The sequence below is a fragment of the Apodemus sylvaticus genome, chromosome 3 (assembly GCF_947179515.1).
Source record: "Apodemus sylvaticus chromosome 3, mApoSyl1.1, whole genome shotgun sequence".
In the NCBI taxonomy this organism is placed as follows: domain Eukaryota; kingdom Metazoa; phylum Chordata; class Mammalia; order Rodentia; family Muridae; genus Apodemus; species Apodemus sylvaticus.
In genome coordinates, this window is record NC_067474.1 from 167,400,616 (window position 1) to 167,413,700 (window position 13,085).

The 13,085-nt window shown below is 53.1% G+C and overlaps 1 protein-coding gene across 3 annotated transcripts in view; it reads right to left on the bottom strand.

Annotated features, from left to right (window-relative positions):
* Positions 1 to 13,085, bottom strand: part of Espn (espin) — a 34,277-nt gene that overhangs the window by 18,656 nt on the left and 2,536 nt on the right. For all 3 annotated transcript variants that reach the window (XM_052178276.1, XM_052178275.1, XM_052178274.1), the window contains exons 2-4: positions 11,901 to 12,094; positions 416 to 602; positions 131 to 313 (exon numbers count right to left, since the gene is read on the bottom strand). In XM_052178276.1, the coding sequence (XP_052034236.1) occupies positions 131 to 313; positions 416 to 602; positions 11,901 to 12,094 (564 nt within the window). The remainder of the gene's footprint in view (positions 1 to 130; positions 314 to 415; positions 603 to 11,900; positions 12,095 to 13,085) is intronic.

The window sequence follows — 13,085 nt, forward strand, 5'->3', positions numbered from 1 at the left end:
CCCTCCCGCACACCAGAGAAGCTGCTGCGAGGACAGTGCGCGGCCGCCAGAGGGCGAGCGCGGCCATGGCCCCGCCCCGACCACGCCCTTCGCCCACTCTCCAGCCCCGCCCCTCTCGGGCCGCCCTGACCTCCAGTTCCCCGTTCTCAGCAGCGTCATGCAGCGGGGTCCCGCCCCACAGGTCCTGCGAGATCTCTGCGCCGTGCAGCAGGAGCCAGCTGAGCACTTTGGTGTGGCCGCGACTGGCAGCGAAGTGCATGGCCGTGGCACCGTCGTGGTCCTGCTCCGAAAAGCTAACCTCTGCAAAGCTCACCTGTAGGGAGGGGCGTGACAGGGCGTGGCTTGCACTGGGTCCCCCTCCTGGCCCCGCCCACACCCCAGCGGTGTCAGTCCCGCCCTGTGGTCCTCGGCTCACCAGCCACACCAGGACTGGGTTGTGGCCCATCTGCGCTGCGGCATGCAGGGGTGTCATGCCGTCTTGGGCACGCAGGTGCGGATCTGCACTGCATTCCTGCACAAGGTACTTCGTCACTTCCAGGTGGCCCTCCTGGCACGCCAGGTACAGGGGCGTGGCACCGTTGTTGGTTTGAGCATTCACTCCCCTGCGAATAGGCAACACTCAGTGTGGGCTCTAGATGCCCACCGTACTCTCGCCAAAAGCCTCATGCCACCCTAGCCTGGCTCTCTGGAGGTGCTGAAAGTGGGCAGGTGACAAAGAGGCAGAGGTTGTCCCTGAGCTCTCTGTTCAGTCCTACAGGGCTGCGCCTCAGAGTGCCTCTCCACTCTCCGTTCGTCCTCATTATTAACACAAGGTAGCCCTGGCTGTCCTTCACGATATAAACCAGGCTGGCCTTGAACTCATAAAAATCTGCTTGCCTCTGACTCTTTTTTTTTTCCCGTTTTTTTCTGAGACAGGGTTTCTCTGTGTAGCCCTGGCTGTCCTGGAACTCACTCTGTAGACCAGGCTGGCCTCGAACTCAGAAATCCGCCTGCCTCTGCCTCCCAGAGTGCTGGGATTACAGGTGTGCGCCACCACCGCCCGACTGCCTCTGACTCTTGAGTGTTGGTATTAAAAATTAAAAATATAAAAAAAAATTGTTGCTAGCTAACAATTATTTTACATTATATTTACTTACCTTTTTACTGATTTTATTTTTTCCTTTTATTGAAAATGGACTCTTTCCCCATAAATTATATTCATTTACTTATGTATTTGTGTATTTATTTATTCGTGAGTATGTGAGGTATGGACACAAGCCCAACTTTGGGAAGTCAGTTGGTTCTCTCCTTCGACCATGTTGTTCCTGGGGACAGAAGTTAGGACCTCACGCTTGGATGTAAACACAGCAGACACCCTTACCCCTTGTACTATCTCACAAGCCTTAGACCCAGCTTTAGGTCGGTGTCTATCAGGGCAGGATTACCTGGTATCTTCTTCCTTCTCAGCCACAGTAGCTGTCACTGTGTGTCCCCACACTTGCTGTCTGAACTCAGATGTCTCCCCACTTGGAATGCTGCACTCTTTCCTCCTTAAGACTCAGGACACACCCCTCCTCCCTGGAACCTCCCTGGCCTTTCTCCTCGCACCCTCTGGACAGCCCCCGCCCCACCCCACCCCCGTCTCTCAGGCCAGTTCCTTTGGTGGCCTGGGATGCTTGGTTAGCTGCTGGCTGTGCCTCCCCCAGGAAACTGATTTCACAGAAGGCAGGACTGGAGGTTTCCAACTAAAGTGCAGCACGCCCAATTAAATCCGAGCTTCAGATGGACATCGAGTTCCATTCGAGCGTTTGCCAAGTACAGACTGTATGCTGGATAACCTAGGTTTCATGGTGGAGGATGTTTTAATTATGTGTCTGTATCTGTGTGTGGGTTTAGACGAATACAGGTGCCTGCAGAAGCCAGAGGGTGGGGAAGGGCAGGTGGTTTTGAAACTCAAACTTGGGTCCTCTGCAACAGTAGCAAACACTCTCAGCCACCAGCTGTCTCTCCAACACCCTGAGCTTTGGTGTGACTCTGGCAGCTGCAAATTGAATTCTATATATGGGGCACTTAACTTGGAGTATGGTACTAACAGATGCATCTTTCTTTCATTTTAATTAATAATTCTTTTTTTTTTTTTTTTTTTTGGTTTTTTCAAGACAGAGTTTTTCTGTGTAGCGCTGGCTGTCCTGGAACTCACTCTGTAGACCAGGCTGGTCTTGAACTCAAAAATCTGCCTGCCTCTGCCTCCCAAGTGCTGGGATAAAAGGTGTGCGCCACCACTGCCCGGCTTAATTAATTAATTCTTAGTTGTTAGGTTTTTTTTGAAGCAGGGTTTCTCTGTGTAGCCCTGGTTGTCCTGGAACCTGCTCTGTTGTGGATGAGGCTGGCCTCAGACCCACTGATCCACCTGCCTTTGTCTTCTGAGTGCTGGGATTAAAGGTGTATTTCATCATGTCTCTTTTTAAATGTTTTAGAAGGTTTTTTCATTTTATTTCATGTATATGAATGGTTTGCTTGTGTGCACGTGTGCACACCATAGAGGTCAAAAGAGGGCATCGTGTTTTCTGAAACTGGTGTTATTGATCGTTACGAGCCTCTATCTGGGTGCTGGGAATCAAACTTGGGTCCTTCACAAGAGCAGCCAGTGATCTTAACCACTGAGCCACCTCTCCAGCCCGGACAAATCCTGTTGTTGTTCCCGTTTTGGAGAATGGTTAATGAGATAGAAACACACGTGTATCTGTGGGATGCATGCCCGTGGAATGCGGCTCACAGTAGGCATGCAGATAGTGACGTGGGGAGAGCAGGTGGGACCTGTGCTCAGTGGCCCCCATTATGGTCTAGCTTTGGATTATTACTAGTCTTTATCCTTGCTTCCCCAGCCAAGCCCAGGCCTGGTACCCAAAGCGGGTGTCAGGGATCCAGCCCCACAGTCGGGATGCAATTAGAGGGTACTGAATCCACTCTGGCTACTAGGCTGGTTTGGATTGTTCAGGGTGCAGTTACCAAGAATGGACACTGGGTGGAGCCATAAGCTACTCCAGACCCATCACCTGCCCATTCAGGTCTATATACTCAAGCGGCCGGGTCCATCCTGATAACTCTGTGATTAGCTCTGACATCACAGGGCTCTCTTTCATATTCCCACCCAAAATTATTGTACCTAGCTAAAAATCCACAGTGTCAATCAGTGTCATTCAGGCCGGTCATTCGTCCAATGGCCTGCATGTCCCTCCTCCTCCATCTGGCTATGCACTGTCCCGTTGTCACTTAGGTCCCAGCTCCTACTGACACAAGCATGCCTTCCTCTCCTTACCCACCATCCTCCCAGCAGCCCCCACTTCTCTACCTACATCTCTGACCCGGAAGTCTCTCTCTGAGGTTGTATACCTCCCCTCCCCCACCCCTTAGTCCCTCCCGACTCCTTCGTGTAGACATACTTCCCTGACCCTGACACAGGCTGTCGCTTGCTGATCTCATGTTGAATCTGGCTTTTGAGATGTCTGGGGGGCAAATAGGTACCAGAGCAGGCTGTCCTTCAGCATGTCTCCCGTGTCAAGAGCAAAGTGAGGTCTGGGGATGCACACCCAGCAGTACAGTGCCTCCCTAGCATGTGAAATGCTCTGGGCTCCAGACGCAGCAACACACATGCGCGCACTCTCACACATACGTGGACATGATCACTCACGCACGTGTGTGCATGCACACTCACACACGCGTGAGCATGCACACTTTCATACTCACACATGTGCACATGCACACTCTCATACTCACACATGCGTGCGCATGCACTCTCACACTCACACATGCGTGCACATGCACTCTCACATGCATGTAATGCACACTCACAAATGTGTGCGCATGCACTCACAAATGTGTGCACACATTCACACACGCATGTGCACGCACACTCATGCACACACATGCACACTCATACATACTCACACATGTGTGCACATGCACACTCACAATGCTTGCACAGGCACGTTCATGCATGTGTGTGCATGCACATTCACACATGCTCATGCATACTCACATATGCTTGCACACACACATTCTCACACACGTGCACACTTACACCCATGCACATGCACACTCACACACGTGTGCACACTCACCCTCACATACCTGTGTGCACACGCACAGAACTAGCACCCTGACACACTTCTATTGTCCCAGCACCTGAAAGTCTGTGACAGGAAGATCCCTGAGAATCTGGACTACATAGCAAAACTCCATATTTAAAAACCTAAACCAAAACTAAATGGAAAATAAAATTAAAAACCAGGTCCTACCTGGACAATGCAGGGCAGGCAAAAGACCCTGCTGTCCACCACACACCTTTCTCAAGAACCCTGCTGGCTCATGGCTCCAGCCTACAATCCCAGCGCCATCCTCGCCCCCACACACTGGCGTGTCGGGAACAGCCTGCTGAATATTTCATGACCGACACTCAGCAGCCTGAATTATTCACCCCCACCCCCTGTAACCAAGGCATGGTGAGTGCCCTTCGGGGTCTTGGGGGTTGGGGGTCAATAGGGGTGACCCCTAGGATTGCTGGGTTTTCAGGGTGGGAGAGGCAGTTTACAGGACAAAACTGGACTCACTGTGAGCCTCGCCTTTCCAGCTCCTTCTGGTTGGCAGGCAGCCACCATCTAGGAGTATCCAGCTACCTAGAAGGAACTGGGCAGCAGAAGGCACTGGTACCCACAGCCTCCTGCCAGCTGCTGGCTGCCACTCCCAGCAGAGCCTTGGCACAGAGTAAAGGTCCTCATTATCACCAGCAAGTCCACTTCTGCCCGCAAGACTGCTATTGAGGGGTGGGAGGCCCAGGGCGGGGGACAACTCTGCCCCAAGAAAGGGGGCAGCCGTCTCTCCTCTTGCTTCGTATAGAGGTAAGAGAAATGCAGGCTCCCCCATACTCACTGAAGAAAAGTGACAGAGCTATGGACAGGCGTAAGGGAAGAGCTCAGCATGGTCTACATAGCAAGTTCCGGGCCAGCCAAAGCGGCAGAGAGAGACCTGACTTCATTTTAAAAGAACAATTATTGACTGATAATGGCTCCTTTTAATCGAATAGTCACTCCCCAAGTCCAGCAATGACTGAGTTTCCCACCCTTTCCCATCCGATCCTTTTTATGGTCTTGAGGGTGGATTTTAGCCCTGTTCCCTCTCTCAAAGGAGGGGGTGAAGGCAGGGAGAGCTAAGATCATGTGATACAAAGTAGACAAAGCTATGATGTGTACAAGCCCGAGTCAGAGAGAGAGAGAGAGAGAGAGAGAGAGAGAGAGAGAGAGAACAGCTGCAACTGTGCTGTGTCCACACCTTTCTTATCCGTCTGTCTGTCTGTCTGTCTGTCTCCCTCTGCACACAGGTCTCTACCCTCCTCTCAGGAATCCCTTTACTAGTGATCTCAGGTGTGCATGGGCCGGCGAGCATGACAAGGGCTGAGGAGAACCCGGTTCAAGTCCCACCTCCCTCAAGCTGGGTTCCAGCGTCCTTTTCTGCATTCTCAGACCTTGGTTGGAATGCCTCTTCTTTGACTGACAGGATGAGCCAGGGCCTGTGGTCTTGCCAAACATGTGGCAGGCTAGTCTGTGTGTATGTGTGTGTGTGTGTGTGTGTGTTGGACACCGTGACCAAAGGGGACAAAAAGGATTTCAGAAGACCTTTGACCTCCAGACTCTTGCCTGCCTCTCTCTCTCTCTCTGGTTTTCTTTGTTTGTTTTTTTTGTTTTGTTTTTTTCAAGACAGGGTTTCTCTGTAGCCCTGGCTGTCCTGGAACTCACTCTGTAGACCAGGATGGCCTCGAACTCAGAAAGCCGCCTGCCTCTGCCCCCCAAATGCTGGGATTAAAGAAGTGCACCACCACTGCCCGGCTTTGCCTGGCTCTCTTAGCTCCTAGACTTCTCCCCAGTCGCTGTAAGACAGCACAAAGCCCTTTGCCCTCTCCAGCCTCAGTTTCCTCCAGGTGTAGGTGGGTATCGCTCCCCAGTCTCTCATTAGCTTCTGTGGGTCAACCTTAAAGCAGCTTGTGAAGCTGAAAGAGTCTTGAGGGGCGCGATTGTGGGGCGGGTTGGCTGGGCCTCCCTCTCCTGTCCTCACATCCCTGGCACAGTCCCAGTCCCAAAGCCATTGTTCATTTACCACCTCACCTGACTGGCTAAGCGCTGCTCACGGGGGCGGGGCGTGGGCGGACGTGGGGCGGGGCGTGGGGGCCTTCCCAGCACCTGCTCCTTTGCTGCCCACCCGTTCATTTGTGCACAGAACAGCTTCTGAAACTCTAAATGCTCCCATCCCACCTCCGTGTCAGCTATGTTGGGAAAGGACCAGCTCTCTCCTGTCTCTCCTGAGACGCCGGGTTAACCTAGAACTCGAAATGTAGCCAAGGATGGCCCTTGAACTTTTGATTCTGGGGTCACAGGCCTGGACTACCACTCCATTTGCACGGTGCTGGGGATGCAGCCCAGGGCTTCTTGCCAGGTAAACCATTCAACCCTGAGGCACACTAAGATCCCTTAAGAGGGCATCAGATCCCATTACAGATGGTTGTGAGCCACCATGTGGTTGCTGGGATTTGAACTCGAGACCTTTGGAAGAGCAGCCAGTGCTCTTAACCACTGAGCCATCTCTCCAGCTCCACTCCCCTTCCTTCTGGACCCTAAATTCTGGAGTTTGAAAACCCTGCTCCGAGATATCCTGCTGCTCTGAGCAATGATCGTAGATCATAAGCAGTTTGTGGTTTGCTTCCCGGGGAATAAAAGGTGATTTGAACAAAGAGTGATTATGGAAGCTACTCTGTCAGAAAAAAGAATGTAGTCCATTTCTGAGGGCTTCTTAGAAATCTGCTCAAATTTATACCAGTGTACAGCTAGCGCTGCCACAACAAACAAACAAACAAAACAAAAACAAAAAACAAGGAGTGCTTGCTTAGTCAGGCTATAGTAAAAGAGTAAAATTTCTTTTTTTTTTTTTTTGAAGGTTTATTTATGAGCTGGGCGGTGGTGGCACACGCCTGTAATCCCAGCACTTGGGAGGCAGAGGCAGGTGGATTTCTGAGTTCGAGGCCAGCCTGGTCTACAGAGTGAGTTCCAGGACAGCCAGGGTTATACAGAGAAACCCTGTCTCAAAAAAAAAAAAAAACCCACAAACAAACAAACAAACAAACAAAACAAAAACAATAAAACAGCTGGGTGGTGGTGGCGCACGCCTGTAATCCCAGCACTCTGGGAGGCAGAGGCAGGAGGATTTCTGAGTTCGAGGCCAGCCTGGTCTACAGAGTGAGTTCCAGGACAGCCAGGGCTATACAGAGAAAGCCTGTCTCGAAAAAAACCAAATCAAAAAAAAAAAAAAAAGTTAAACAATAAAACAAATCCGAAGGTTTATTTTTTTTGTGTATTTGGGAACTGTGTATGCGTGTTTATCTGCACACCAGAGGACAATATCAGACAGGTGTGGGTTGCCATGTGGGTGCTGGGAATTGAACTCAGGACCTTTTGAAGGAACAGTGAGTGCTCTTAACCACTGAACCATATCTCTAGCCACCAAAGGGTAAAATATCTTATGCTTCTGCAGCCAGCTGCATTTGCCCTGGCTGGGAGGTCAGGAAGAGTCCTCACATACAAGGTGCTTGTCAACCACAACTCCTATTTATGCTGAGGGCTTGGCCCACGGAGGAAAAGCCTTGTTTTAAGGAAAGTACTAGATCAGTTCGCTGGCATCCCAGTCCACCAGCAAGCCTGGCTCGTCTTCATTGTCAGGCTGACTGGATTTAGAATCACTTAGGAGACACCTCAGGCGAGCCGTGAGTAAGGTTACAGCGAAGTTTAACTGAAGTGGGAAGTGACCCCATGGTCTGGGGTCCTGGGCTGTTGGGAATTGGAAGAAAGTGGGAAGCCAGCGGAACCCCACATTCAATTCTCTGCTTCCTGACGATGAACATGTCACCTCAGGTTCCTACTGACTTGCCTGACTCCCCGACCCCTCCCCGTGTCCCCACTCCTGTCTCCAGTAAAGACTATATCTCCTCTTAAACGACAGGTCAAATCGTTCTGCTAGTTGCTTTTGTTAAGTCGTTTGTCACAGCAATGGAAACAATGTACACACCTGTGACATTTCCAGTACTTGCTCCCAACGCTCCTACCCTCTGCTACACTCTCAATGAATTCTCACGGATCCCCGCCGCCGTGGCCACGCCCCCATAGCGGAGCTCTGCGGTGGCCACGCCCTCACAGCAGAGATCTGCGGTGGCCACGCCCTCACAGCGGAGCTCTGCGGTGGCCACGCCCTCACAGCAGAGATCTGCGGTGGCCACGCCCTCACAGCAGAGATCTGCGGTGGCCACGCCCTCACAGCGGAGCTCTGCGGTGGCCACGCCCTCACAGCGGAGCTCTGCGCTGCTGCAGATCCCTTCTCACTCAGGTATCCTCCAGGAGAGGCCTTTCCAGTCTGCCTCAATCTAAAGGACAGGACACCCCATAGCTTCCACCAAACAGTCCAGTTTCACTGCATAGCACATATCTCCCTTGTATTCTTCTGTTGTTCGTTTGTTTAGTACGTTCTGTGAACACACACACACACACACACACACATATATATATATGCTTATGACAGACCTGCAAACCAATACACCTGTGAATCGAAGAGTTCCTCCCAAGCTGGGAGAACTGTGCATCCCCAGTGTGGTGGGCTGGGCAAAGAGTTTAGACCTGTTTTGGTGAGTGAGCGTGTATGTGGAAAGAAGCATCCAGGCTAGGAGCTCTGTGCCCACCACGGCCTCTGCCTCTTAGGCAGAGTGCGCCGTGCCCTTGCCAAAGGGCACAGGGAGATGAAGAAGAGACATTCCACCCAAAGTCACAGGCAGTGACCTGTCACCAGGCATAGACCCAGGATTCCAGACTCCTCATCAATCAGCAAACAAAGGCACGGCTGCGTGGGAGGCGCTGGGCACACACGGTGAGGAAGATAAAGCCTGTAGCTTCCTTCATTAGTCATGGGATCCAACAGAAAGAAAACACACAGAGAGACGTGTGGGACACTGTCCAAAGATGATAAGGGCCCGACAGGCTGAGAGAAAGACCCCAGATCCTTCCCCTCTCTCCACTCTCAAAGCTCAGTCAGGGTGAAGCCCAGGGCCCCCTCCAGCAGCCCAGAGCGGACAAAGACGTGCCGGATGGGGTGGGGGTGGGGCGCTTGGACCCAGGAACGCTGTCAGAAGCAAACACATCTGCCAGCCCCTGAGCCTTCTCAGTTGCCCCAAGTGGGCATATTAGGGGGTCTCCTTTCTGCAGGGTACTCAGAGGAAGAGGAGGGAGGTGTTCTATGGCAACTTCCGTTTCTGGAAAGATCCAGCCCAGCGAACTGGGGTAGACGAGAGGAAAGAGTACAGCGCGTTCCTGCAACCTCCAGCTCTGTGCAGTGCCCCAAGGCAGGTACCCGGGTTCACGAGGCCCCTCCCAAAGCTGCGCAGCCCTCCAGATTCTCCTGACCTGCCTGTCAGCACCGCGGCCCATGGTTACCCACAGTCTCCCGGGCAGGATCGAGTTTCCCACGGTACGGATGGCACCCTTCCTCCTCGCAGAGGCACCAGAGAGAGCTGAGCCCGTGTGAATAATTTACAGTCCTTCACAGCAGGCCAGGAAGCCTGACAGAGCAGGGAGCCCCGCTTCAGGGCTGGGCTGTGGGGGCCTCTTATTGAACTTTGTGGTCCTGGAGAATCAATCCTACTCCCAAGGCCAGAGATTACTTGGGCACACCAGCCCCTGACTCCAATTCCTAATATTCCCTCCTGCCCGAGCCCAGCCTGGCATCCACACAAAGAGCCCTTCTTATCAACCTGGTCACAAACCATGGCAGGGATCGGAGTCTGGACCCTGTCTAATTCTCTGAGATTCAGTGGTGGCTTCTGGACAATCTAGCAGTTCCTCAAAGGGGTCATTTGGCACAGAGTCAGCACCGGGGCCCGATCTGACTCAGCACCTGGCATGGCTTGGGAGGGGTCAGGGTATCCAAGGGCTTTCTCTCACAAGTGTCACAGCCGTGTTGGAGTCTTCTTACACATGGGAATCTCAGCCCATGAAGGATTCTGGGCCAGTCATTAGTGGGCTTCTCCCTAAGGTGGGGCTAAGGGGCTAGCACTTCCCATCAGGACCCAAGGAGCAGGCTTGGTGCCCAGATCGCTGCCCCCAGCCTGGACCTCTAGCTACACTGTGTTTGAAGGAGAGCGTCTGTAGTACACGGCCTGTCATCTTAGGAACTCAGTGTCCTGTGCTTAAAGTGAGGGAGTGTGATGGATGCGTCAGAACCACAGCCTGGGGGCTGAGGACAATGCCACAGGTATGGCCGGCCTCTAATCTGAAGTTTCGAGGGCCGCTGATGGTGGCAGGTCAGAGCCCACGCTCCAAGGTCTCTGGGCCCGCTGACTTTCCCATGCCCTCCAGCCCTGCCTTCCTGAATACAAAGCCTTCACCTCAGGGGCCACTAAATGGCTATGCAGCAAAGCCACCCCAGCAGAACTCCTGTCTGTCCAGAGCCACGGAGACCACTGGTGTCTGCCCTTCTAGGTGGATGTCCACACCAGTGTCTGTCTGTCTGTCTGTCCTATGCCACGTGACCACACTGGTGTCCAGCATGCTCCCTCGTGGACAGTGGCCCTGAGGCAACTTCAGAAACTTGATGGCTCTAACCCTCTTGCCTTGCAGCTGTTTTCCTCCCGAGGCTGGCTCCACCTACTTAGACAGCCATAGGTCAGAGCCTTCACCCCCAGGTCCACTAGCACGCTAAACCTTTAGGAAAAATCCACGTCCTTTTCCTGAGGCCCCTGTCCCCACAGCACACCTAAAACCTGGCTGCCTCCTTCCCCAGACTGTCAAGGGTCACTCTGCTCTGCTGCGACTCTGTCTTCCACAAGCCCCCCTCCCTGTCCCAGGAGTTCCCGGCCATTTAGATAGACTGGGGTCCCAAGAAGGCTTAGAAGCTTCCCGCCCAGGTGCAGGAATGGGTGGAGAGCCACAGAACTGGAAGATTCTCTAGAGGTGGCCTGCTCAGGGCTCTGCGGATAGGAGGGATCAAGGGGCTAAAGGTTGGCTCTCACCTTATCTTCCTCTAGCTGACTAACTCAGGCCTAGAAAGGCGCTCCTGACTCTCCCCCCCCCCCCCCAGAAACGAACATAAATCACAGCTGGGGATGGCTGCCCGCTGCAGCCAAGCGAGTGACTTTGGCCTGCATGTCCAGGTTACCAAACGCAACTAACAGCTGCCGAGGAAGCTGGCATGAGGAGCACCTGCGTGCAGAGCTGTGGCCATGATGGGTTGGGTGGAAGGGAGACTGCTCACTTTGGCTGGATCTGTCTTAGGCCTGGACTGCTGAACCCCCGATGGTCCCTGAAACAGGCACTGTTAGAGACCGAAGCAGCCTCCGGGAACTCCTCAGAGCCTCGGCCTCTGTACCAGAGACCCACTTAGGAGAAAAGTCCTAAAGTCACGAGTGGTAGCACAAGCCTGTAATGTCAGCCCCTGGGAAGTAAGTGGTAGGCAGAGAGCAAGCATCCTTAAGCCGGGCATGTTGGTCATGCAGGAGGTAGAGGCAGGCAGGTCTCTGTGAGTTCGAGGCCACCCTGGTCTACATGGTAAATTCCAGGCCAACAAGGTTGTGTCTCACCAAAACAAAACAAACAAATAAACAAATAAGTAAAAGGAAGAAATAGAAAAATATATAGAGATCAGGAATTCAAGGCCCAAATCCTTTACTTGTTAGCAAGTTTGAGGCCAGCCTGAGCTACGTAAAGATCCTGTTTAACAATCCTGGCCTGGAAATGTATCTCCGTGGTGGACTTGCATGTGCAGGGTCTCACCTCAGATTTAATCCCCTGCCCCGCCCCCGCCCTAAACATAGTAGTAATGCGAAAGAAAGTTCTTACTCAGGGTAATGCCCAACGAGAAGTTTCATGGAGGGCAGGTCTCCTTTGGCGGCAGCGTAGTGGATAGGCAGGGCGCCCGTGTCTGTGGTGATGGCAGAGTTTGCACCGCCTTGGTACAGCAGCCAGTTCACCACGTCCGGATGGCCAAAACGGGCAGCCAGATGCAGGACTGTGGCACCAGAATTATCTTTTTCCTGTGGGAGAGAGCTAGTTAGAGCCCTAGCCGTCAGCACCCTGCCAGCCTCTTTAGGCAGGTGGCAAGTCCCAGTGCTGAGCTGCGCCCAGCTTAGTACGCTTTTGGGGCGAGCTCGATCCTAGGAATGGGAATCCTGCCTCCGTCCTTAAGCAACTGCTGGATGGCTTTGACCTTCAGGTCATAGCACCATGCAGGTCTCTCGGAGGCCTTCAGGGCAGGATGGAGACTTAACAGGACGCAAGAGGCTCCTGAAACAGCAGAATCATAGGAGGAGTCTGGGCACAGGCCTGGCACCCGAAAACGCCTGAGAGACAGGAGGGCTGTGCAAGGTCAGGAGGGACGACTAGCTCAGGCTCCACCAGGCTGGCATTAGGATCTCCCTGCTTCCAACCCTTGTCCCTCCTCTTCCTCATTCCCAAGTGTCCCTTGGAAGGGACAGAGACTTCCATCTTCATATTTCTCCAATCATACAATCCCCGCCCCTGCACACACACACACACACACACACACACACACAAGAAGCTGCCCTCCCATAGACTCCCATGCACAAGGCTCCAGGAACAAGCTGTGTCCTTGCACTGTGGAGGAGGAGGTTCCTGGGCACTGGTGGGCAGGGTCTGGGGCAGCGAGCCAAAGGTGTAGGTGTGTACTAGTGGCAGACTCCTTGAGAGACTAGGTAAAACCCCTACAGACACTCTCTGGGTTCAGACCTGTTCTTCATGTATACCTACTGTGTCTCTTTGGGGAAAGGGGCTGTTCATGGTCAGGGAGAGGAGCTCCCAGCACCCCAGATCTCTGCACCTGGGCTGCTGCATTTGAGACTGGCACTTTTCCAGGTTCTGACAACCTGTCTCTCAGCATCGAGCACACAGACTTCAGAGATGGTCAGGATTGGAAGAATGATATGTGGGGCAGCTGTGAAAGGTGACTGGGAAGTAAGGTGTTCCTCCTCCTCTCCCTGCAGGGAGAGGGTACCACAGAGATGCACG